The 27,600-nt window shown below is 41.4% G+C and overlaps 1 protein-coding gene across 1 annotated transcript; it reads left to right on the plus strand.

Annotated features, from left to right (window-relative positions):
* Positions 1–10,026: 10,026 nt before the first annotated feature.
* Positions 10,027–10,659, plus strand: LOC122111737 (chromobox protein homolog 3-like). The gene has a single exon (XM_042684472.1). The coding sequence runs from the start codon at positions 10,159–10,161 to the stop codon at positions 10,657–10,659; it is 501 nt and encodes a 166-aa protein (XP_042540406.1). The 5' UTR covers positions 10,027–10,158.
* The last annotated feature ends 16,941 nt before the right edge of the window (positions 10,660–27,600 follow it).

The following is a 27,600-nucleotide window of genomic DNA, read 5'->3' on the forward strand; positions in this document are numbered from 1 at the left end:
ACCCTTTTGTCCAGTTTGGTTCCTCGCTTCAATTGGGAGGGTGAGTGGCAGGAGTCACTGGTGGCACACAGTGTGCAAGTCTGGACTTCTGAATTGTTCCTAGGGGGGAGTGGAATAGGGTTTGTGTGGGGAATGGTGAGCCCCTGACTGCATTTTCTATAAATCATCACTGGGAATGCTAGAGGTCTTATCCAGGTATGTGTTATGTTGTGGTACCATTGAAGCCCATTGATACTCCTCATGCAGGTGTGAAGATCATATGGTCTGTTGGTCTCTTGGTGATGCCAAAATGTTGGTACGTGGGGGATGACAAGTATGTCTTTGGGAAATTAGTCTTTCAGGGTTTATCTCAGTATAAAGTGGTACAAATTAGAGTTCCATAGAGACAGTATCTGTAATAGAACTTGAGAAATAGAGTAAATCAGAAAAAGTACACAAATTACACAGGTGCTGCCTCTGAGTTCCTTTCTTGTTATTATTAACATGGAAAGGCATCAAAAGAAGCAAACACTATGAAGGAAACTCCTTGAGACTTATATTTTAAATTAACTCTCCAAAACCTGCAAATAGCACTGTAGATCAATGTGATAGAGCACTAGCCTTGATCACAAACGTTCAGGGACAGTACCCAGGCTCTGAGTTCAATCGAGCCCTAACACGAACACACACACACACACACACACACACACACACACACACACACACACACACACACACACACGAACACATATCTGCACAGAAAAACATTTTCAGGGAGCAACACATTCAGCTATGTTTTTTCTAATTTCCTAACTCAGGAAGACTCTCTCTGCAGCTGTAAATGATAATGAAACTTCCTAGTTCTTAATGCTTTACTAGAGGACCTAATTTGTCCTGTGGAGATAGGCAGAAGTATGGAGTCAGAGACAAAGGATTGTCATGAAATGTTGATGTAGAGCATACATCAGTAGGGCAAGTTTAATAAGAAGGCTATGGACATGTATATGGTATGGTGGGCGCTCTCTAGCCTAGTGTTTTGTACCAGTCTAAGGGGCTTTGTAAACAAAACAGATTAAGTTTTATGTGGGCAGTAATGACAGTTGCTTATCTGATATCTATTTTTCCTATCTTTTCCATTACTACCTCAAATTTTCATCAAGCCCAGGAAAGAGGTTCACCTTCTAGCCTCCCTTAAAATAAGGATATCCATTTTACCCAGCTCTGGCAAATAAGATGTAAGTGAGAATCTCCTGATTTTGGGTTCTAAGACAGTTGCTGTTTTCTGGTGAAACTGGGCAGATTTAGCAGTCATTTGGATGTTCACCTGCTTCACGTTTAGTAGTGGGCCTCCGGAGAGCTTTCTTAGCAGTATGAAAGAATAGATGTTTAAGAGGGCAGAGCAGGAAGATAGGAGGAGCCTTGCAGTTTGAAGACTTTGCAGAGACTATATTGTAGAATGACCAGTAAGTTGTTCATTTACTGCCCTCTGCTGTCAGTCCTAACTCATCTACCTCCCTCCCACAATGTTCAACTCCTGCTCCATATGCAGTGTCACTAGGACACTGGAGTCCCTTCCAGGAGGTATATATTTGCATTCATCAAACCACTGTTTGCCTCAGGCAGTACTTAGTTGTCTGAACCCAGGACTAGTTGGTTAGAGAAGGCCTGCTATAGATCCAAAGAAAGTTTGTGACCTTTCAGAAAAGTATGACACAGAAATTAAATTTTTGAAGCAAGTCATGATGGCTCACCCGTCATCCTGTCTACTCAGTGGGCTGAGATTTGGAAGATTATGGTTTGAAGCCAGTCAGGCAATAAAGCTCACCAGAGTCTACCTCTGAGTAAAAAGCAAAAGGTCAGACTGGATGTGTGGCTGAAGTGGTAGAGTTCTAACTGAAAAGCAAGCCACGTGAGAGCAACAGGCTCTGAGTCCAAACCCTGGTCTTGGCCACATGAACACGCATGTGCATGCCTGCACACATGCACACATGCACACACACACACACACACACACACACACACACTACAATAGAACTACTCAGGATTAGTTGAGTGCTAACACCAGGTCGAGTAGTTTTTACTGTATTTCATAGAATGCTCACAATGACTTCTGAGCAGGCAGACCTCTTAGAGATAAGGAGAGTAGACATTGGATTGCGGTGGAAGTCTTCACAGGTGGTTTGTTGCAGATGTTAGTCAAACTGGTGTGAAGTCTCCCAGATCCACCCTTCGTTTTTGTACTCTGGCCTGATTAGTCCTGGAGTTTGGCTAGAATTTGAATACTTGGGTGGACACTTTGGAAAGGAAGCCCAGGATGGAAATGAACCGAAACATTGACAGACTTCATTGATTGCATCCCATCCAGCAGTCGGGAGGCCAAATGGCTAAAAGAGAAGTTTGTGTTCTGCAAACGACTAAATATTTGTGGACACCTAAATATCCTATGGCAGTCAGTGTAGGATATGCCCTTTTAGGAGAAAATGCAAAGCATGTACTCCCTGATCAACAAGTCTTGCTCTCTCCCTCCTTCATCTTCCGTCATGCCTTTCTTCTTTCCACCTTCTACATCTTCTATATTCTCTTCTATATTCATTGCCCCATTCTTTTCCTTCCTCACTCTTTTCCATTTTTGTTGCTAACTGCAACCCAAGGCAGGACAATGGGGGTACCAGAGCCTAAGAAATGAGAAAAACATAGAGACGCAGAGAGAGAAGGAGATGCAGTGGAAAACAGGGAAACCAAGGTTCACAGGCCCCTGGACCCAAAGTTACCGCAAGCAAGCATATTTATTTGAGTTCATATGAAGAAGGTTACCATGCATATATGCAGAAAATAAAGCATCTGTACTGTTATTACAATCAGAGACAAAACAGAGTTTATGAGAAAAACTGACTCCCTTATTGTTTTGTGAAGAAGATGGCAAGCCAGGCAAATTCCAAAAATATATTCCACTTTATCTAGTTTTCAAGGTCTAGCTCTCAACACTTCCAGCACTAAGGAAGGTGGCAGCATTCTAAACTCTTAACCCTCTTCAGAGCTATCTGTTTTAACACATCCACGGCCAGTTCTCAGCATTCTAAGTGTTGCTGAGGGAGCATTCCAACCTCACAAACCTTTTCCAGGTTTTCCAGCACAGCTTCAGAGTTCCCTACACTTTTTCTCATTCTTCTTTCCTCTTCCCCCTTCTGCTACCCTCTTCTTTCTTCTTCTTTCTATTAACTGTTTTCCTCTTCCCTCTATATTCCTCTCTTTTTTCCTCTGCCTCTTCTTCTTTTCTTCCATCCCTCTTCCCAACACTTTCTCTCTTCCTTAACTTGAAGCCAGAGATTTCCACATGATAAGCTTGCGCTCTCCCTCGAAACTACACATCAGCTTCTTATACCATGTTTCAATTTTTGTCTTTGTTCTAGTGCTGGGACTTGAATTCAGAACCCTAACACCTTCCTTTGTAGCTCAGGGGTAGTTTTCTGCCACTTTAGCCACAGCTCCATTCTATGTTTTTGCTGGTTAGTTGGAGAGATGAGGCTCATGGACTTTCTAGCCTGGGTTGGCATTGAACAGAAATTCCTACATCTCTGGCTCCTGAGTAGCTAGGATTAAAGGAGTGAGTAACCAGTGCAGAATTTTTCATATTTGTGGTATTTATGAAGGTGATTTCCCTTTCCTCGAAGTCTATGATCAAAGGTCATAGCTCATCTCATGTAAGGTATCTCTGAGAAGAGGAAACTTAGCCTCCCCTTTTCGTGAATTTGGTTCCATCAAATATTTGGAAAGCTGATCCTGGGCTTGTATTTAACCTACAAAGACTTCTTTTCTCTTTTGCTTTCCCACTACACTTTTCTGTCTTGTTATCATTCATTTTTAAATACAAGTCTACTTACTAAGTTCTTAAATCAACATTGTATAAAAGATAAAAAGTTCCATTCCCCTTTCTTTTCTCCTGGTTTTGGAAGGTTTCATTTTTGCATTCCCTGAATTACTCAGAAAACCAGTGGTGTACTTATGGATACATTACAGTTATTTAAGCGTCCCAACATAGAAAATCTCACAAGATTATTGAAAAGTAGTGATTACCAACCTGATGGGTTTTATACAGCTTGTCACACACAAATAATTTTGATTTCCTAATTTAGACATTGTAATGAATACTTGTTAAACATTTAATATGATACTTTGTTGTTTAAAATAATAAAACTTAATATGTAGGATATGGGTTGGTAGCTGAGACTTACAATCTTAGCTACTCGACAGGTCTGAGGATCACAGTTTGAACTAGCCCAGGCAGGAAAGTCCGCCAGAATTTAGTGTCCTGTTAACCAGCAGAAGGCAAGCACGGAGTTGTGGCTCAAGTGGAAGAACACTAGCTTGATTTTCATAAAAAGAAAAGCTCAGGGACAGCCTCTCTGCCCTTAATTTAAACCTTGTAAGTACAACCCACATAAAAAAATCTAGAAGGGGCAGGCAGGAGACTGCAGGCACGAGACTCAGAACTCAGGACTGAGATCTGAGGATTGTGGTTGAAATCCAGCCTGGGCAGAAAAGTCCTTGAGACTCTTACCTCCAATTAATCAGCAAAAACCCAGAAGTGGTGCTGTGGTTCAAGTGGTAGAGCACTAGCCTTGAGCTAAAGAGCTGAGGGACAGCGCCCAGGCCTAGGCCCAGGGTTCAAGCCTCACAACAGACAAAAAAATCAAGAAGGGAAAAAGGATAGAGATGAAGTTAGAGGAGTAAGGCCTGGATGTTATACCATGATGACAGCTGATGTGGAGAGGTGAAAGGAGGGCTGAGAACATGTGGAACCAGCCAAAGAGACTAAGCCTGAAAGAAGTAGAAAAGTAGAGTGTATAGAGAACTTGATGGAAGAAGCAGTGGTCAGAGAAATCCTAGATGGTGTTTCACTTCTTTCAAAATCACAAAGAACCAAGTTGGAGAGGGTATGTTGAAAAACATGGGTAATTCACAGGGAAAAAATGCCACATGAACAAATGCCCACCTATCAGCCACGTGTCTGTGGCGTACATTTGTAATCCTAGTTCCACAAGAGGCTGAGACCTTGAGAACAGAGGTTTAAGTCCACAGAATGAGGCAGAAATGTCCAAAAGACTCCATCTTTAATTAAACAGCAAAAAGGAGGACTTGGAGGTGTAACTTCGGAGGTAGAGACAAGTCATGAGTGATAAAGCAGAGAAAGTATGAAGCCCTGATTTCAAACCAGCTACCAGGTACTGCTGTACATCACAATACCAAAAACACCTAGGGACTTTGACAAGATTGAGAAGCCCCCTTTTGAAGTATACTGGTATGGAAATATACTTCTGAGAGGAAAATGAAGAGGAATGCACATTAGCAGCTATGCAGGTTGTGCCAGCTGACTTGCTAAATTCTGCTGCTTCCTGTACCTTAAAAGGTGGAATTCTCCTTCAGCTCCCTTGGTTCACAAGGAATTTCTTCCTCCCTGGACCCCAGGTCCGGGCCAGTCTATGATCAAAGGTCATAGCTCATCTCATGTAAGGTATCTCTGAGAAGAGGAAACTTAGCCTCCCCTTTTCGTGAATTTGGTTCCATCAAATATTTGGAAAATTGATCCTGGGCTTGTATTTAACCTACAAAGACTTCTTTTCTCTTTTGCTTTCCCACTACACTTTTCTGTCTTGTTATCATTCATTTTTAAATACAAGTCTACTTACTAAGTTCTTAAATCAACATTGTATAAAAGGTAAGAAGTTCCATTCCCCTTTCTTTTCTCCTGGTTTTGGAAGGTTTCATTTTTGCATTCCCATATCTGACCTCTGCTACGAGTACATGCATTGGTTTCTGATTCATCCTCTCACTGGTTCTTTTTGCAAATTTAAGCACATATACAATTATTCTTTAAGTTTCTGTGATGTTGGCACAGTGTTTCATTCTCATTTTAGTGTGTGTTGGCACTGGGTTTTGAACTCAGAGCCTTGAGCTGATACTTGTCACGTTTATTCAAGGCTGCCTTTCTACCCCTTCAACCACACCTCCTCTTTGAACTTCTTTCTGGTTAAATGGAAATGAGGCTCTCTCAGTCTTTGCTGGAAAGGCTGCCTTCTATGTTCCAACCTCAGATTTCAGCCTCCTGTATAGGTAAAATTATTGTTGTGACCAACAGTTTTCAACCTCACGCTTGGAGATGGAACCTAACAGCCCTACTTGCTCACTCACTATGCAGAGAATGATTTGAGTGTCTTTTGTGAACTTCATGCGTATATTAGTGGTATTGTTTCCATTTTTGATCTGTTCATTCATCGTCAATTCTTTGTGTATTTGACATCTGTAGGTGTTGTAACTTCCTGACTTACATATATACTCCAAAGAGTTTTTGATACCTTGCTCCCTCTGCAGTGGTCGTAGAGTGTGCATACGGGTTACTCAATCTCACACATACTTGTAGGCTCTGGGAAGGCTGTTTTTTGATGGAAATATAGCAGAGGGTTCTCTTCTCTTCTCCCCAGCTCCTTGCACAAAGTCAACATTCAACTAGACTGAGAAGATTCCACAGCTGCAGGCTGAACCACATTCACGGGAGAGGAACTTTCAGAGGAATAAAAGGTGAGTGCCGGTTTCCATCTTCTCTCTGGAAATGCCCTCTTGCTCTCTTGCTCAGCCTTTCCTTTGTATTTATTATGTCTAGAAGCCAAAGCACCTGGGCTTCAGGATAAACATAATTTTCAGTTTTTTTTATCTTACTGTAACACTCATTGTTATTGTCACCTTTATAGAGGAGGATTCAAAGTCAGATTGTGGACTATGAAGGTCTCAGGCTTCTCCAGCATAGGAGATCATCACCCCCTGTCTCAGTCCCCATTGGTGTCTTACTGGACTTTGATGCCAAAACTCTAGATAATGATCAAGGGCCTCTCCTTGAGGCCTCATGGAAGTGGATAATGGGGGCAAGATTCATTCTGGCTCTACAACATCCTAGGCAAATTTATCCTAAGACATGTTGATTTCATTCTTTAATAGACTCCACAGTGCCCTATATCAAATATGTGAGCCTGAACAAAGGAGGTGATTGACGTAAGTTTCTGCCTCTTTTTCATGGGATACAAACTCAAACAAGGGAAATAACAAAATGCTGAAGTAGGGTTACAGGATGTACCAATGTAACAATGAGAAATAAGACACTATGTTGAAAACAAACTTTACAACTTTAGGAGTGGGGAGGGAGAAGTTGTGGAGGGACGGGATGGTAGAGAAAAATCAAAGGAGGAGGTAACAATGCTCAATAGGAAATGTACTCATTACCTTACTCATATAACAGTAACTCCTCTGTACAGTATTTTTACAATATGACCCAGCAATCCCACTTTTGGGAATTTACCCAAATGATCATAAACAAGACTATACTAAAGCCACCAGCACAACTATGTTTATTGCAGCATTATTTACCATAGCTAAGATATGGAACCAACCCAGAGGCCCCTCAGCAGATGAATGGATCAAGAAAATGTGGTATATATACAATGGAATTCTATGCCTCCATCAGAAAGAACGACATTGCCCCATTTGTTAGGAAATGGAAAGACTTGAAAAAAGTTATATTAAGTGAAGTAAGCCAAGCCCAAAGAAACATAGGTCCCATGGTTTCCCTTATTTGCAATAACTAGTATATGTCTGAGACAAGCAGAAAAGGTCAGTGAAGTTGATGTTAGGTGAAATGAACCCCAAGATAAGTATTCAAATGTTTTTTTCTTTCATGCGATAGTTTCTAACATATTTATAGGATGATTTCTTTGTTGCTTTGTATGTCCCTCCCCCACGGTATAACCCGTTTTCACTGTATTTGATGTTGGTATAATTTGTGGAGGGGAAGGGAAAAAACAAATTGTTAAAATAGGGATACAGATGGACCCATTGCAACATTGAGATGTACAAGTCGTTATGTCGAAAAAGGAACTTTACTGCTTGGGTTGGAGGGGTGGGGGTTGGAGATAGGAAGGGATGGGAAGGGGAAACAAAGGAAGAGGCAACAATGCTTGATAATATACTCATTATCTTGCTTGTGTAATTGTAACCCCTCTATACAGTATTTTCCCAATAAAATAATAATTATTAAAAAAAAGAGTCTCATGGACTTTCCTGCCCAGGCTGGCTTTGAACAATGATCCTCAGATCTCAGCCTCCTGAGTAGCTAGGATTACAGGCGTGAGCCACCAGTGCCTGGGTAATATATTGTTCTTTACCCTTTTAAGTATTTGTACTTTTACATCATTTCTTGTCGACATATATACATCTATTTTTAAAGATATATTTTGCAGAATGACAACATGTGTTATGTTACATGGCATCTGTCTAGCAGGTGCTAAAGAGAGGAAATATTTTGTGAATATCTTCTCATTCATTTATTTTGACTGTTTAACCTGAACCTTATTATTGTGCTTAGGTATAACTTTTTGTGGAGTGAGGTTTGAATCCAGACCTTCACTCTTGCTTGGCTGTTTCTATACCACTTTAACCACTCTTAACTGCTAAGCTTTTGCTGGTTACTTGGAAATTGAGTCTAGAGCACTTTTCTTCCTGTGCTTGCCTCAAACTGAGAGCCATCAGGTCTCAGCCTCCTGAGTAGCTAAAATTACAGATGTGAGCACCTGGGAAATTCTAACATTTTCTTATATTTTGTTTTCTGTCTGTTTTTCTGTTTCTCTTTCCTGTTTTCCTTTCTTACATTACTGTGAGGTGTTTTAATATTTTGATTTAATTAGTGTTTTGAATACACTTTTTATATTTTCAATAGACACTTTAGATATTAAAATACCTGAATAATTAATCATAGTTTACAGTTGTTAATACTTTTTATGTCTGCCATAGTACTGAAACACAGACTAGTCGCTGTTCTGAGCTTCTTTTGCTCAAGGCTCACACTCTGCCACTTGCACCACAGCTCCACTTCCAGTTTTTCATGGTTATTGATAATGAATGTCACAGACCTCCGCCATTTGAATAGCTAGGATTAAAGACATGTGTTACCAGCATCCAGCTTTGTTATCAAAATTGTTGATTGCTACTAAATGGAGAGAACTTATTTTCAGCTAGGTAGGTTTTTATCCTCCTATTTGAGAATGTGTTTTGTTTTGGTGGTATTGAGATTTGAACTCCAAGCTTTGTGTTTAGTAGGGATTATTCTATCCCATCATCCACATATCCAGCTCTTAGAATATAAATTTCTCATGTATTTTTGTATAGATGGAACCCATTATCAGGTCATATTATGTCATCAGTTCAGCATGATTTAAAATTGTACAAGGAAAGGCGTGTGTATTATAGCCACCCTGATTTATACATATTTCTTAGTTTTTCTTTCTAAAGTTCTAAGCCTCTTTCTAATACTGCTTTCTTTTTGTATGGAGAACTTCCTTTAGCTGGATATTACTGACACAACTTTAGTTAATTTTTTCTGAGAATGCCTTTATTTCCCACTTTTCTTTTCTTTTCTTTTTGTGAAAATACCATAGAGAGGGGTTACAATTACATGGGCAAGATAGTGAGTACATTTCTTATCAAGCATTGTTGCCTCCTCCTTTGTTTCCCCATACCATCCCTTCCCCTCTCCACCCCCCACCCTCCACCCTGCCTATTTTCCCTGAGCCTGGAATTCAGAGCTGACAGTTCTTTACTTTCACCATTTGAACAATGTACCCCTACCTTCTAGACTTTTCTGGATTCAGAGAAGAAATGTGATAGCATTTAAATCATTGCCCCTCTGTAGGTAATATGAGCATTCCTCTCTAGCTGCTTTGAGGTGTTTTTTTTTTTCCTTTTAATTTTCATATGTTGCTTATGGTATGTCTCATTAGGGATATTTTGGGGAGTTGCCTGTCTGGTTTTGTGGTTGTGATTCCAAGGACAATTTAGATTTAGCATCCTGGCAGTGTGTCTCTGGTTTGCTTCGGTTGTCTCTTACTCAGAAGCCAGGGCGAAGCTGAGGAAAATTCCACATGGATGTATGGCTTTTAGGTCTGTATGCATGGTGATTTGGGGAGTTTCACAATGAGTCTGACTGATGTTTTTTTTTTCCCTAGGACTAACCATAGAAATTTAACAGAAAACCCCTCGGTGGTGTCTGGAGCTTGAGGCTTGAGAGCCAGAGTTGCTACAGAATTGTGACCTGGAGCATCTGAGGTTAATAATAGCTATTCACATCCACAATTAAAAATGGCCTCCAAGGAAACTAGAATACCCAAAAGAAAGAAAAAAAACAGAAAACCTGAAAATGTTGAAGAAGAAGAGCTTGAAGAATTTGAAGTGGAGAAAGTAGTGGGCAAACGTATAGTAGCTGGCAAGGTAGAATATCTCCTGAAATGGAAGGGATATTCAGATGATGATAACACCTGGGAGTCAGAAGAGCATTTAAATTGTCCAGACTTAATCGAGGCTTTTCTGAATTCTCAAGAAGCTACTAGTGAATCTGAAGGTAGCGTAACAACAGACAATAGCGAAGCTAGTGATAATCCAACGGGGTTTGCTAGTGGTCTAGAGCCTGAACGAATAATTGGTGCCACAAGAAGTAGTGAAGGATTGATGTTCCTCATGAAGTGGAAAGATTCGGATAAAGCTGATTTGGTGTTGGCAAAAGAGGCTAATGTTAAATGTCCTCAAATTGTAATTGAATTTTATGAACAGAGAATAGTTTGGGATCCTTCATCGGAAGGATAACTACATATATATGTGTATATATGTATATGTTTACACATATATATAAAATATAAACAAACTGTGAGTCTTGGTTCTTGTGTTAATGGTTTGAAACAATAACTACAATCTACTAAAATCAAATTTGATATGTTGGTTTTGAAAATAGTGTTAGTGACAGTTGAGATTTTTTGCATCAATTGTACTTGTTACTTTGAAGAAGTATAATAAAGACTTTCTGTAGTTGCTTCCTCTCGTTGGTGTATTTTATTCCTCTGCATTCAAAAACAGCAATTTTTTAATTCTAGACAAACTTTTTCATTAACTTCAGTATTCAATGTCCACTCTGAATTTGTGTGTGTGTGTGTGTGTGCGTGTGTGTGTGCGCACACACACATATATGAAAGATTCTTACACTGAAGTTTATATTTTGGGAGATTTTGCTTGTTTACAAGTGTTGGGCTCCAAACCCAGGGTCTTGCATATGACAGGTAAAGTATATTACCAACAAATGATATATCAACGAGTGACATCCCTGCCTCCCCTCCTTTTTGAGACAGGGTCATTGAGAAGCTCAGGCTGGTCTTACTCTTGCTAGATAGCCACACTTGCCTCATATTTTAGGTACTCTGGAATTGGCCATAAATATGTAAATGTAATAGGTTGTTTGCAGCTTTTCCTGAAAGGAATATTTATTACCATCAAGAAAATCCTAACTAGATAAGATTAAGACAAATCTCCTTTCCATTAATTGGCTAAGCAAAACTAAGTGGACATTGAAAATTTTGTCTAGTGAGCCATTTCTTTACAAAATATTGGAATCTGTTTAGTGAAAGCTCTTAAATTTGGAGATATCTTAGACTCAGCTAATGGAAATATAGTCAACTGCTTACAGATTTTGAACTGTACAACTTCCTGGTATAAACGAATGAACAAAATTTCATAATTATTGACTTGTATACTTTTCTCATTAAATAAATTCATTTCTTACATACAGGTTCAATCTTCTCAATATTGGGTTAGTGGTTCCACAAAGAGCAAAAAATCAACTTTTTATTAAGCAGAACGCTACCTCACTTTATTTTTATGTAGCTGTAAATAATGGAGAACAGTGGTCAATAATATTTTTATATTTTTAAAGAAAATTTAGGTGCTGGTTGCCAGTGGCTCACACCTGACATTGTAGCTACTCAAAAAATTAAGTTCTGGGTAGAGTGCTTGCCTTGCATGCATGAGGCCCTGGGTTCGATTCCTCAGCACCACATAAGTAGAAAAAGCTGGAAGAGGCACTGTGGTTCGAGTGGTAGAAGGCTAGCCTTGAGCTGAAGAGCTGAGGGACAGCATCCAGCCCAGAGTTCAGCCCCCATGACTGACCAAAAAAAAATTAAGTTCTGAGGATTGAGTTTGGAGGCTAGCCTTATTAGGAAAGTCCCTGAAACCCTCATCTACAATTAACTTCAAAAAAAAAAAAAAGTGTAGCTGTGGATCAGGTTGTAGAGAACTAGCCTTTAGAAAAGCAAACACAGTGGCAACATCCAAGCCTTGAGTTCCAGCCTCAGGACACTGACACTCTCTCTCCTGTCCTCCCTCCCTCCCTCCCTCCCTCGCTCCCTCCCTCCCTCTCTCTCTTCCTCTCTCTGTCTCTCTCTCTCTTTGTGTCACACACATACACAACACACGCATACACACACAGAGTAAATTAGAATTCTCTTTCTCCATGCTCTGAGCTCTGCTTTCTGATATTCTTTCCCTCTGCATGGAAGTTTGAATGACACAAGTAGCCCCTGGCAGACTGTGTGAAAATCCTAGTGTTGCTGGGCTCCGGTGGCTCATGCCTGTAATCCTAGCTACTCAGGAGCCTGAGACCTGAGGATCACGGTTCAAAGCCAGCCCTGGCAGGAAAGTCCGTGAGACTCTTATCTCCAATAAACCAATAGAAAACCAGAAGTGGCACTGTGGCTCAAGCAGTAGAGCTCTCGCCTTGAGCTGAAGAGTGCAGGGACAGCACCCAAGCCCAGAGTTCAAGCCCTGCAACCAACCAAAAAAAAAAAAATCCTAGTGTTTACTGTGATTCCTGGCATGGTAACAGAGAAAGGAGGAGGAAATACCTGTGTGTATCTTTTCCATGTTTATTTTGTTCAAGAGCACAAAGAATCTACCCTCTCCCTACCAGCTAAATGTTGACAACAATGTGGAGGAGGAATTTGACTCCTTGCTATATACCTGAAGACTCTGGTATGGAGTCTGATCCTTACTTGGTATGGTAAAAGTACCTTCAGCATGTGGCTATGAAAAAAATTAGAACTATGTGGGTGCACTGGTTGGGAGAAGAGTTAAAATGCAAACTCTGGATACCTGTTGGTGTCACTGTGAAGTCATGTGATCAGAGGAACTGGGGCCACCTCAGAAATGCACTGATGCCAGTACTTGGGGCAGAAGACACCTTCCCATGGTGCTTGGTGCAATTGAGGCTCCAGCCTATTCTTGGTTGATGATCCCAGACAACAGAAGAGGAAAGTATGGCCCCAGGCTGCATGGTACCATTGGCTGTGGCAACAGAAGCAAGGTGACTGCTCCCTGACAGGAGGAACAATGTCCCATTAGTGGGCTCTGCACCCAGAATAGACAAAGTCTGTAGTTATTCTGTGGTTAACCAAGTAGCATTAGGGCCTGTTTGGTTAAAATGGTGTTTCTAATGGCTGTGGTAGCCCATTCCTATTTTGCTAGCTAATGTGAAAGCAAAAGTGTATTGGGTTGGTCTAGGCTTGGGACAAGCCCAGGCAAAAAGATTTCCTGCCCACAGTCTCAACAACAACAAAGAAACAATATCTGCTCAGAGTGGAGTCATGGCGAAAGTGATGGAATGCCTCCTGAAAGTAAAAAACAAAACAAAACAAAACAAAAAAACAAGAGGAGGGGAATGGCTTAATTCAAGTCCCATGACCACTTTATACACACTGGCATGCACACAAGCAAGCAGGCACAGACAGTCATTCATTGTGATGCTTATCACTCAATGGGAAACATAAGGCAACTGAAGGAATACTGGAAGACTTTATTCAAAGTATAAGTAAAACAAAAAGGCCTTGGGATACAGCTCCAGTGGTAGTGTGCCAGCATATGAATTCAATCGACAGCAGTCCTTTCTGCTACCCCCAACACAACCCCCAAAGACAAACCCTCTGATTTCCCTCTGTTCACCTGCCCATGATTGGTCTCTTACTCTAATTGCGAAGCTGAGGGGAATGAGCTAATGCTGGCATACTATAAAATATAGCTTTTAAAGCATTCTTCATGTGCAGGGAAATATGGATAGAAGCCTAACAGCCACCTGCATCATCTGCAGAGGATGGTGGTTCTAACAACTCATGAGCTTGTGCTAGCATCCTGTGGCAGAAAAAAATTGACTCCTGGTCAATGGATCCACTGTCATAGTTCACAGGTCTGATCCTTGTTTGATCTGATAATTTTTATCTCAGGCAAGAGTATAGGAAATGAAAAGTATTTGCTTAGGAACAGATTTAAAGTGATGAATCTATGTGACTCTGCCGTGGAGTTGGGTGGGGGATAGGGTAGGCAGTGATCAACTCTGGTTATGCACTGATGATAGTAATTGTTATAGTATACCTCTGTACTCTGTTTCAGCCTTCCTCTTAGATGATGCCAAAAACCAGTGGAGGAAGAATATCTTTCCCCAGGTTGCTTTGTATAACTGGGATTCCCTACTCAATCTCAGCTAGTGATTCGTAAAAGAGACAAGGGATTCCCCACTGCAGCTTTCCCACTGGCTGCAAGTAGAAAAGGTGCTGAAAGTGTTGAGGCTCTATTTAGTTTGTCAAGACATATTGCCACTGTTATTTGTTAGGGCCTATGTCATCAAAATGCAGTTTCTGCTAAGTATTGCTGCTAGTTTCCATTAGCCTAGTTATTCATGGAACAAAACCAGAGATTCATAGTTTGAGAACAGCCCAGGAAAAGGTTTGAATTGGCCTCAATCTCAACAATAAAGCACGTGTCTGAACTGGAGGCTTATTCCAGGTGATACATCAGACCCTTCAACACAAGAATGCAGGGTGAAAAAAGAAAGAAAAGGAAGCAAGGAGAAATTGAGTCAATCCCTAATTTCAAATCACATAATTACCCCTCCCCCACAAACCTGTGAACACAAACACACAATTCACACACACAAGTTGTCAGTGTGAGGCTGCACAGTGTGCTGGATTGGAAGCACAAGTTTGTCTAGGAAAATTTATTCAGCATATAATTAAAACTATTAAGGTCTGTACTGTAGTTCCAGTGGGACAATATTAGTTTAGGATGTGATCTGCCACCCACATGGTCTGAAGATGCCTGCTTGGAATGCTAGAGGTTGGAACTGCACATGAGCTTTGAGTTGGCAGCAAGACTGAAGAGGAAATGACCTCCTATCTCTTTGCCAGAGACCAGTTTCAATCCTTGGTGGTGCCACCAGGTGGAGAGGAAGGGGTGACAAATGCATGTTTGGGAATAAGATGCAAGTTCCAACTCTGTCTACAGGCTTCTGCTGTGTGGTTCAGGGTCAGGCAGTCTGGATTCTTCTCTGGTTCTCTAAGGGTGCCAGAGGTTATAAGTATGTATCCCCTTCTTACCTGGTACTTTTGGGGCTCCCACTCCCCTTTGGATGATGCCGCCAGCCATTGAGGGAGGAAAGTATGAGTATAAGCCACTTGTTGCCAAAGGGCCTTCCAGCTGAATGTCAGCAAATGCAGCCTGAGGGAGAAGATGCAGCTGATCCACCCAGCTCCAGCCACCAAATAGGGACGGAAGCTGTAGCCAGACTTAATTTGTGGTGTCAGAGTGGCTGTTATTAAAGCAGTGATTCTGGTTACTGTGATGACCATTACTTTTCCTACTTTTCCTAGCTATAGGTGTGTGATGGGCCTTTGTGTATGTGTGTGTGACTGTGACTGTGACTGTGTGTGTGTGTGTGTGTGTGTATGGTTATGCAAGGCCACGCAAATATATGGTCAGGATACAATCTTACAAAAATTTTTTTGTGAGTACTGATTACATGGGCTAAATTGTAACACCTCTGACTAAAGCGAAGAAAGCAATGTTTAGGTGGGAAATCTCTTCATTCAATTCTATGACTAGGGCAGCACATATAGGGAGGTATGGCATGGTGGTACAGTGCTCACTCAAACAGAAGCAGAATGAAGCACAGGGATATTTGTGAGCCATTATGGAAACCCTCAGGGAATATAGAAGGACTGGTTGTGGGTCTCTACTGGTACAGTGCTCAGTGCTCGGTTGTGAGTACACACTGGAACATCTCCCAGCCCCATATCAACCCTTCATTTCTCTGTCTCCTCCAGTCTGTAATTGTTCCCTCACTGTGCATGGTAAGGTGAGTGGCAGGACTTAGTGCTTGCGGAGAATAAGTCAGTCTGGGAATTTAGATCATCCACATGGTCATGATGACGCAGGTGTGCGTGGGGTCATGCCCCTGGCTGGCATGGTGCGCAGGCGCAGGCGGGAGCACTAGACATCTAACGGTCGGCGTGGTGTCCACTGGCAGTCCCGGCGCTGAGGAAATTGCCGCCTGGCTGTTTGCCGCGTGGCGGCTGCAGAGGTCTGCTCTTCAGTGGGTTCTTGGAAGACGCCGGCAGGGAGAGAAGAGAGGACACGTGGTTCTTTGGGATATAGTGTTCTTTGTGGGTACAGTGGTGAGGGTGACTCCCTTCTCGTGCTGGGGCTAGGCCGTAGGCGTTCCTGTCAGGGATCCCGGATGCCAGCAGTAGGGGGAACACGTCTGGCTCCTCAGCCTGGTGCCATTGGGGTGCGGCTCTCTCTCGGATGGTGCCGCCGGGCAGTGGAGGGGAAAAGATGAACCCAGGTCACGCGGGGACCCTGGGTCGCCTCAGCAAATGCAGCCCGAGAGGAGGGAAGATGTGTGTGTAGGGGAGTGGGGAAGTGGAATAGAGACATTGTGTGGACGCCGATTCTTTGCCTTCCTCATCCACAGATATCACTGGCTGGGGGCTCAAAACCCTAAGGGCTCTACGATCTCCTCTGCTCCACATTGCGGCCTGGATGTTTGCTGCCTTGCCGAATCCACACGTCTGGTTCTCAGGAGCTCCTTTGAAGTAGCCATCAGGTAGAGAAAACCAGATTACAGGGGCGTCTTTGGGAGCAGGTTTAAAGTCATAACTGGTTATTTCTTCCGCTGTGGGGACCTTGTTCAGGTGATCTGGGTCCGTCTCTGGGTATTCCCTAATACCTAATACTAGCAGTTGGATTCTGTCCTTCCTGCCTGGTCCAATTAGCATTCCCACTCACTCTCATTTGGTGTCATGGAAAGAGGAAAGAATGTCCCATGCCCTCTGTTACTATTGGGCATCCCATCTGAATTTCAGATAATGTATCCTGAGATGGGAAACACGATCCCCCATCTGCCTTCAACTTCAAGAAAGATCTGAAGCTTCTATACCTACTTAGTTTGTTGTGTCAAGGTGGAGTATGTTTCAGTAGGGCCTGGGGTGCTAAAATGCTGCTTCTGGCAGCTGTGGTGTCTGATTTGTCTTATGTTAGCTGATCGGGGAGCAGATGTGGTTGTTGGCACATTTTTGTTTGAGCATGGGTAGGCTTGGTAAAATATAGCATTATTTTAGCTTTCAAAAAATGGTGTAGGTACTGGTGACACATCACAATTGATAGAATTCCCCTTCAAAAGTAAAACCCTGAGAAAACCAAGTGAGTACATGCTTAAATCCATGATCTAGGACCAGCACACATCCAATGTGGCTTGTGGTAATTTTCCTTTCCCAACAGTGCATGCCCATCTTCTCCAAAGCTGAACTACAAGACCTTGTTTAGACTCTACCCTGTACAAAAAGTAGAAAATTCTTCCCCAAACAAAAAAGAAAAAAAAAAAAACCTTAACCAAAAACCAAAAACTCATTCTTCACTCTCCTGCTGTTTGGCCCTTCATTATAATTGGTAGGCAGAAAGACAGGAATTCCTGCTTACAAACTGTTTAAAATCTTGAGTTGTAACTTCTCTGCAGTGTGAGGAAGGTGCGTGGAGAGAAGGATGGGATTAGGAGTATGGATGAGGCTGGTGAGCCTCTTCCATCATAGTCTCCAGACCTCTGCTGGGGGTGCTAGATATCCTAACCACCCACCATGATGCTGGCATTATAGGGCAGAAGAATTTGCCATCTATCTATTTGCAGTATGTACAGGTCTACCACTTTGATCCTCAGATTAGTTTGTTGATGGTGCCACCAATCAAGAGAAGAGAGGAATAAGTGCTTCTTGGAGAACAGGTTTAAGTGATGTCACTTCCTTGGACTACTGTGGGGTCCTGGGATCAGGCAAACAGTATTCCTCTTCAGGTTTCTACTGAAGTCAGCATTTGGGCAGAATAAATCACCCACTTCAGTCCGGAGAAGTTGGGGATCCAGTTTGATCATGCATGGTACTACCAGGCAGTGGAGGAGAAACATATGGCCCCAGGTTTCTTGGTGCCACTGGGTCTTTTCTTCTGTATCTCAGCTAATGAAGTCTGAAACCAGGAATGAAATTCCTCCACAAGGCTTCAGCATCCAAAAGAGGACTGAAAATTCTAGTCCGTCTTAGTCTGTGGAGGCCATGTGGCATTATTGAAAGAATGATGAAGTGTCTAGTTCCTATTGAGTAGGTAGTGACAGGGTGGCATTATGTTTCAGTAGGGCCTCTGGTGATAAAATGGTACTTCTGGTGGCTGTGGTAACCAACTTTTGTTATCCTAGCTAGTTGTGGAGCAAAGTTGCAGTGTGATGATGTTGCTTTGAGGCTAACCAGGCAAATGTTGGCACAGCCTGAGCCACACCAGAAAAGTGGCTGTGGCCCTGGAGGTCTGACCCAAGTGGTAGAACAAGCACCAAAAGGAAAAAAAGACAAATGAGAGTTGAAGAATCCCTGGATCCACTACCTATGACCAGCAGAGACACAGACACAGAAACATATACTTATTCACACACAATGTGTTGTGTCTCTCTCTAGACTGGAAGCTGAAGGCTGACTAGGGAAGACTGTGTGACTTTATTCAAACTATAATGTAACCTCTAAGGATTAGGAGTATAGTTCTAGTGCTTTAGTGGGGCTCATGAGCACAAAGCCTAAAGCATCAGTGTTCCTGTCCTTCTGTCTGTGTTTGATCCCTCACTTTAATTTAGGAGAGTGAGGGGCACGATTTCTGAATGGTAGTCTCTGTGCAAATTCAGGCTTCTCAACTCATACTGTTCATAGCAATAGGGTTTGTATTGGGAGTGGTGAGACCCTACGTGCATTTTCTGTAGACTTCTCCTACTTGGAGAGCTAGAGGTCTTAACCAGGTAAGAGCTATCTTCTGCTATCTTTGAGGTGTCTTTGGGAGCAGGTTTAAAGTTCTAACTGTGGCCATCTGCTTCTGCTGTGGGGTCTTGGGTCAGGCAGTCTGGATTCCTCTTGGGCTGTCTAATGATATGATCAGTTGTGTAGGATACACCTCCCTTCATACATGCTGTAATTGGGGTTCAGGTTGGCTCTTGGCTGATGATGGCAGCCATTGCTCTAGGAAAATATTGTCCTAGGCTGCTTTGTGCCACTGGGTCATTCATCTGATTCTTCACTAATGTCCCCTGAATAGTGGAGAACAGTTCTTCCACCTGAATACAGCATCCAAAGGGGATGGAAGATTCTGTACCACACTTAATCTCTGGTGACATTATGGTTTATGATTCCTTAGGGCCTGTATGTTTCTTAGCTTTGTTGTTTTTAACTGCTTGGCTTACTTCTGCTATAATAGCTACTCTTGAGGTGAAGATCCATAAGACTGTGGTTTGAGGCCAGGCAAAAGCAATTAGTTTTTCAGACCTTACTTCAATATAAAATGGCAGAGTGCAGAGCTGCATATAGAGACAGTATCTCCACATTATCATGGGAAAATTAGAGAGTCAATTGGGAAACATAAATATATAGCAAATAGTACTGGATACCTGACTTTAGTCAGAGCATGCCTGCCTCTTAGTTCCTTACTTGTTATTGAGAAAATAAAAAGGCATCAAAAAGAAGCCACAAAGTCTTTTTTCTTTGCACTTCTGTTTTTCCCCTACTTTCTCATTGTTTTGGCCAATAATGAGAGTTTTCTTTGGTTTTGTCTTGTTTCATAGTGTTTTGTTTGTTCTCTGAGTTTGAGATCACAAGCTCTTCAGCACCCAGTGTAAGATGTGTATGATATAAAATGAAAAGAAATCCTAGATACTCCATTAGCTGAGATGTGGAGATTTGAGGGTCAAAGCCAGCCCAGGCTGAAAAGTCTGTAAGACTCCATCTCCAATAGCCACTAAAAAATCTAGGCTTATCCAGGTACTAGTGTCCCATGGTTGTAATCAAAGTTATTCAGGAGGCTAAGATCTGAGAATCCAGGTTGAAGGCCAGTCTGGCCACTAAATACCTTGAGACTCTTATCTCCAATTAACCACCAAGTAGCAGAAAGTGGAGCTGTGGCTCAAGTGGTAGAGCACTAGCTTTGAGCAGAAAAGCTCAGTGAAAGTACCCAGACCCTCAGTTTAAGGCCTTGCTCTTATTCTCTCTTCCCCCTCTCTCTGTCTCTGTCTCTGTCTGTCTCTCTTTCACACACACACACACACACACACACACTAATGCTAGAACATATCCTGGCCATGTGTGTGGGTAAAATTCCAATATTTACAAAATATTTATAATCCTTTTAAACAGTTGGTTTAGTGTTTACCCATAGACCTTTTGCAGTGTGTCATTTATTGTTTTTCTTGTAAGCCATATATCTTTTAATATTATACTACTGTCTATATGTGTTGATATTTTTGGTGGCTTTGTGGTTGAAACTTAAGGTCTTGCACTTGCTAAGCAGGAGTTTTACCACTTAAGCCATGCCTCAACCATTTCTTGTTAGCTAGTTTTCAGATTGGATGTGTTATTGTTGCCTGGGGCTGGCCTGGATTGCCATCCTCCTATCTATGGCTTGTCATATAGTTTGGATGAGAACCACTATACACAACTTTTTTCATTAAGATGCAGACATGATAAATGGTTTTATTATTCCATTTTTGCCTAGGCCAAATTATCGCAACTTTTTCCTCCTGAAAAGCTGGGATTACAAGGCAGAGACAACACAACCCCCAGCTCTTTTGTTTTTGTTTTTGGGTTTACCCTAGGACTTGAACTGTGGGCCTGGGTGCTGTCTCTGAATTTTTGTGCCCAAGACTAGTCTTCTTCCACTTTGAGCTACAGCATTAATTCTGGCTTTTTGGTAGTTAATAGGAAATAAGTGTCTTATAGACTTTCCCCTTCCTATGTTGCTTTGAATCTCAGTTCTCAGATCTCAGCCCTAGCCTCCTGAATAGCTAGGAGTATATGCATGAAGCATAGGCACTTGGCTTCCTGGTCTCCTTTCCACTTGATTAAATGATGCCACAAATCCCAAAGCTCAGGCAAGGTTTTAAAAAAAATATTTCAAGGCAGGCATTTCAGGCTCACTCCTGTAACCCTACCTGTTCAGGAAACTGAGATCTGCGAATCACTCTCAAAGCCACCCTGGGCAGGAAAGTCTGTGAGGGTCTTATCTCTAATCAACTACAAAAAGCCCAGAATGGGCACTATGTCTCAATGTAGTAGAGCACTAACCTTGAGCAAAAAGCTAAGGGCTAGTGTCTAGGTCCTAAGTTCAATCAAACCCCAGGACACACACACACACACACACACACACACACACACAGCTCAAGAGGGCTAGAGAGCAAGAGCTAAAGAGGAAGAGAGTGAGAGAGGAAGAGAGCGAGTGTGTGTGTGTGTGTGTGTGTGTGTGTGAGAGAGAGAGAGAGAGAGAGAGAGAGAGAGAGAGAGAGAGAGAGAGGGAGAAAGAGAAACATTTTCAAATAGTGGATTTCAACTATTTTTCTTTTTCCCCCTCTCCTAACTCTTAAAGGTTATATCTGTAAGTGCAACCCATCATCAATTTTCCTGTTCCTTAATGCTTTACTAGAGGACATACTTTGTCCTGAGGAGAAAGGCAGATGTAAGGTGTCAGAGGCCAAGGATCCTCATTGAATATTGATATAGAGTGGACATCAGCAGGGCAAATAGAGTGAGAAGGATATACACATGTATGTGGTGTGGGGCCTCTTTCTCCTGAAGACCTGATGTTTGATAACTGCCTGAGGGCCTCTGTAAACTATAAGCTTTAAATGGGAATTAATGAGTGTATCTTACCTGGTGTCCATTCTTCCTATCTTTTCCATTACAGCCTCAAATTTTCCCAGTGCCTAGTAAAGAGGCTCACCTTCTAGCCTCCCTGGAAGTGAGGATATCCATATGAACCAGCCCTGGCCAAAAGATGTGAAATTCTCCTGATATTGGAGTCTAAGAGAGTTAGTGTTTTCTGGTCGAATTTGGACACACATGGCAGGCATTTGGCTGTTGGCCTACTTCACAATTAATAGTGGGCAGAGAGCTACCTTAGCAGCATGAAGAGAACACAGGTTTAAGAGGGCAGAGCAGGAAGATAGGAGGAGCCTTGCACTTTGAAGACACTGCAGAGATTGTATTGTTGCTCATTTTCTGGCTTCAGGCGAGGGTTCTCTAGACAAAGAGACTAAGCCTCAAAGAAGTAGGGAAGCTGAGTATGTCATAGAACCTGCTGGAAGGAGCAGTAGTTAGTGAATTTGTAGATGATGGGTAACTGCTTTCAGTATCACCAAGAACCAAGTTGGGGAGGGTATTTTGAAAAACATGGCTAACTTTCAGTGAAAAAAACCACAGGGAAAAAAATATCCACCTATCAATCAGGCACCAGTTGCTCACATCTGTAATCTTAGCTACTTACAAGGCTGAACCAGGAGAATAGAGGTTTCAAGCCAGCAGGGGGCAGAAATCTCCATCTCCACTTACCTAATAAAAGCAGAACTGGGATGTGACTCCAGTGCTAGAGCACCAGTCATGAGTGATAAAGCCAAGAAATTGTGAGGCTATCAGGTACTAGCTTACAACACAAAACCAAAACACCAAATGACCTTAACAAGAATTAGAAGCCCCCTTCTGACATGTAGGTGGCATGGACACAGATAGCATTCTCCTGAGAGAAAAGAAAGAGCAGCCATGAATGTTGGGCCAGATGACTGGCTATGTGCTGCTGCTTCAGTCCCTTAACTGAGATAGACTTGTCCCTTGGCTTCCTTAGTCAGCAAGGAAATTTCTTCCTCCGTGGGCCCCAGGGTCAGAATATCAGGCCAAAGGTCAAATCATGCCAGCTGTCCCTAAAGAGAGGAAACTGATCTTCTTTTCTTTAATTTGGTTCCAAATAGAATTTGGAAAACTTTTCTTGTGATTCATTTGCTTACCCACTGAGACAGCTTGTTCACTACCTTATCTGTTTTGTTACCAAGCATTTAAAAAGTGTTCAAAACCAACATTCTATAAAAGGTAGAAAGTTCCATTCCCCTTTCTTTTGTCCTGGTTGTTTTTGGAACCTTTCATTTTTGTCCTTCCCACTTCTGACCCCAACTTCGCTCCTATACGTGCAGGTATTGGTTTCTGATTCATCTTCTCAGTGGTTCTTTATGCAGAATCAGTCCCAATACAATTATTCTCTGTTCTTTGTTGTAGTTGGCCTACGATTCCACTCTTATTTATTGTGTGTACTGGCACTGGGGCCTCAATGTAGAGCCTTGAACTCACATTTATCTCTTTCACTCAAGGTTGCCTCTCTATCCATTGAGCTGAAACCCCCTTCCAGCTTCTCTCTGGGTTATTGGCACAAAGACTCTCCTAGACTTTGTCTTTACCCATCTTTGATCTGTTCATTCACCTTCAGTGGTTTTATCTTCAACAATTGTAAACTTTGTAACTTCCTGATTTGAATGTATACTCCCAAGAATATTTGATACCTTGTTCCTTCTGTAGTAGTGGCAAAGAGTGCAGATATTGGAGCTACCCCATATCTCACATACTTAGAGGCCCTGGTAATGCTCATCTTCAGGGGAAAGGCAGCTGAGGAATTCTTCTGTTCTCCCCAACTCCTTACCCAAAGGGAACATTCAGCTGGATTGGGAAGATTCCATAGGAGCAGGCTGAACCACTGTCATGGAAGGCAGAACTTGACCCCTCTGTACAGTATGTTCACAAAAAATAAAATAAAAAAATTAGCCATCCTATTAATGTAAAAGAAAGCAATAGATTTTAATCTTTTTTGCTGGTCCTGAGGCTTGAACTTGAGTCCTGGGTGCTGTCCCTGAGCTTTTTTCTTTTTTCTTTTCTTTTTTCTTTGTCGGATATGGGGCTTGAACTCTGGGCCTGAGCATTGTCCCTCAGCTCTTCAGCTCAAGGTGAGCACTCTACCACTTGAGCTACAGCACCACTTCCGGTTTTCTGGTGGTTTATTGGAGATAGGAGTCTCACAGTCTTTCTTGCCTGGGCTGGCTTTGAACCATGATCCTCAGATCTCAGCCTCCTGAGTAGCTAAGATTACAGGCGTGAGCCACCAGCACCTGGCCTGAGCTTTTTCCTTACTCAGGGCTAACACTTTACCACTGAGTTACAGCTCTACTTCGGGTCTTTTTTTGGTGATTAAGTAGAGATAAGAGTCATACAAACTTTCCTGCCTATCCTGGCTTCAAACTGTGATGCTTAGATCTCAGCCTCCTGAGTATCTAGAATTACAGGTGTGAGTCACTGGTGCTCAGCAGCAATGGACTTTTCACAGTATTTTTGTTGTTGTTATAAAAGTGACATACAGAGGTGTTACAGTTATATAAGTCATGTAAAGAATGCATTTCTTTTTGGACAATGTCATCACTTTCATAAGATTTTGAACATGTGTATCTTAAAATCAGTATGTATTCATTTTTCATGAATTCACAAGCTAATCAGAATATCATACATTTTGATTTGACTATTCACATTTAAAATGACAAAAACAGCCATCATAGTATAACTTAGTTAAAAAATGAGCTGCATATTTGGAAAGCCATTTTTTGGACATGTAGTTGGATTGACATTTACTGCCGTTTGTTCAAGTGTGAGTAGAAGGGTGAAGTTTTAGCATAATGATATAAATCTTACAAGGATATGGTAGATTTTTCCCCCCTGTCTTCAATTTCTTTCTTTCTAGAGATCTAAAATGTCATTACTGAAATACAGTCCCAATTTGTGTCTTTGGCAGGTATTCAGATATTCAATCTATCACATGCTCAATTAATAGAGAATGGGAACAGGTTTACATTGATCACTTACTGTAAGCAGTTCTCTAGAATTTCTTGAGAACCCTCTGCTATTGTGGGATTGACAAGGCTGGATAGCATACAAAACAAACATCATAGAGTGAAAGTAATCTGAGTTGACACCTGAGGTGTTGGATGTTTTAACTGTATTGTATTGATTTTTATGAACAAGTTAATCAGATTCTTTATATCATATGCATCTCTGAGATGCATTGTTATTGCATTTCCCATGTATAACATATAGTATGTTTGGAAATTTGGTATAAATCATTCATCTTTTTATTTTTTAAATATGGATTACTCCTGGTTCTCAGAGAGGGAAAATAGCATGGTACTTTGTAACTTGTAGTCATTTGTTGCCATTTGTCATATCCTATTTTCCTGTAGAGTTTGTAATTAATTATATGTAATTTATTTATAAATTATTTTTATTTATTGTTGGTTTTGGAGGTTGAACTCAGGACTTGGGCACTGTCCCTGGGCTCTTTTGCTCAAAGCTAGCTCTCTACAACTTTTTAAAATTTTTTTAAATTTTTTATGTTTTAGGGGTCCGGTCGTGGGGCCTGAACTCTGGGCCTGGGCGCTGTTCCTCAGCTCTTCAGCTCAAGGCTAGCGCTCTACCACTTGAGCCACAGCACCACTTCCATCTTTTTTCTTTTTGCTTATGTGGTGCTGAGGAATCGAACCCAGAGCCTCAGGCATGCAAGGCAAGCGCTCTACCACTGAGCCACCTTCCCAGCCCTACAACTTTTTTACTGTATTTTTTTCTTTTCTTTTATGGTGCTGGAGATTGAGCCCAAGATGTTGCACTTGCTAGGCAAACGTTTTGCCACTGGGCTACATCCCAGCCCTAGATCCCTACAACTTTGAGCCACAGTACCCCTTTCAGTTATTGAGTGTTTAATTGGAGATAGGAGTCTCACAGAGACTTTTCTGCCTGGGCTGGCTTTGAACTGTGATCCTCAGATGTCAGCCTTCTGAATAGCCATGATTGCAGGCATGAGTCACTGGCACCTGGCTCTCTCTCTCTCTCTCTCTCTCTCTCTCTCTCTCTCTCTCTCTCTCTCTCTCTCTCCATATATATGTATATTTTAAACGGTAGATTTTTAAACTGTAGTTTTCTTCAAGTGTTTCATCCTACACTTTAGTGTTTTTCTTCCAAAATTTCTAATAAATATGTAATCTATTCATTTTCAAAAAAAATCTATCAACTATTTAGAAGCCTAATGACTAACTTTAAAGACAATCTAACTAAAGAATACAAATTTTAAGTTTGATTAATGGATACTAAATTTAGTAGACCAATGTGCACTGAACATCTCCCTTATGGGTTTTATTCCTAAGATTTTGTGAAAATACCACAGGAAAAATTAAGAACACAATTTATAGCTTTGCATAACATTGTATTTTTTGTTGGCAAAAATTACTGTGATTATTTTAGCTGGGATCAGTGGGGTTCAATACTATAATCAAAACAGTCAGGTATACTTAAATTTGCTTAACTAAGGTAAAAGTCAATACCCTTTGGCCATTATTTGCAAAGATTGTGGGAACATTGCACAAAACCTATCAGCAATGTATATATTCTCATCTTATGAAATCATTGGTTTTATAGAAGGGAATGCTTTTCTAAATGTAATGGTGCAAGGCTAACAGTGAGCCCAAGGCTAGTCTCAGTGAACCTGCTCAAAGCGAAGTCTTAACAATGATGATTTCTGGCCATGAATCTACAATTCAATGCAACAGTTACAGGTTGACATAAAATACTTTCCAAAACATCTTAACCATGAAAATACGTTCTTAATAACCACCCTGGAAAGAAGTTTTATAAGTGGACATTTTCAATATTAGCTCCATCAAAATAAAATTGCAGACTCAAAAAAATCAAACTCTGAAAGCTGTTTTCCCTATTAGCAGTCAGAATGGCATAGCTATCAGGATGGCATGTGCCATCCAAATTGATTACTTGGGATCCCCCATCCCCTGTTAAATAGTTTCCCCTGAAGCCTGAGTGTAGGCAGCCTAGAAATAGGTTCAAAAATGACAGTCTTGAATAAGTAGCACTCTTTCCCCTATCTGGTAAATTGTAGTCATTAGGTAGATTTGAGAAAAAATTCTTTGAAGTAATCAACATAATTTCATTTTATTTGAACAGTATTTGATATGAATGACAAATCATTGAAAATCCAATCTATTGAGATTTTGTTTAATAACCTGTGTAGCTTATCATCATGGTTAACTCACTTACTTTAGGTATTTAAGTAAATGTCACAAGGTTTTGTATAACTCTCTCTCTATACTTTTTGATTGATTGATTGATTGATTGATTGATTGTGTGTGTGTGTGTGTGTGTGGAGTCTGGGGCTTGAACTCAGAGCCATAGGGCTGTCCCTTATCTGTGCTACACATGGCAGTGTGCACCTGTTATCCTAGCTTCTTTGGTAAGACTAACAAAGGCAGATCATGTCCAAGCAAACACTGAGGCAAGAAATGACACACATCTCAAAAACAGGGACTGGAGTCTCAGAAATAACCAACAGAAAGAACCCAAGACTGAAGTCTGGCTCTGTGGAAAAAGGAACAACATGGCAAGTATGAGTCCCAGGATTCAAATTCCAGTACCACCAACATGAAATTAAATAATGTGAAATTTATTCAAATAGCCACACTCCTTGTGAAGTGGTCTTTATCTAGCTACATCAATAGAGATA

Source organism: Dipodomys spectabilis, unplaced genomic scaffold (genome assembly GCF_019054845.1).
Source record: "Dipodomys spectabilis isolate Male_0828 unplaced genomic scaffold, ASM1905484v1 ptg000087l, whole genome shotgun sequence".
Taxonomy (NCBI): domain Eukaryota; kingdom Metazoa; phylum Chordata; class Mammalia; order Rodentia; family Heteromyidae; genus Dipodomys; species Dipodomys spectabilis.

What these genes read in the sequence shown, in the direction of transcription:
- LOC122111737 (XM_042684472.1), top strand. Translation starts at nt 10,159, where the DNA reads ATGGCCTCCAAGGAAACTAGAATACCCAAAAGAAAGAAAAAAAACAGA.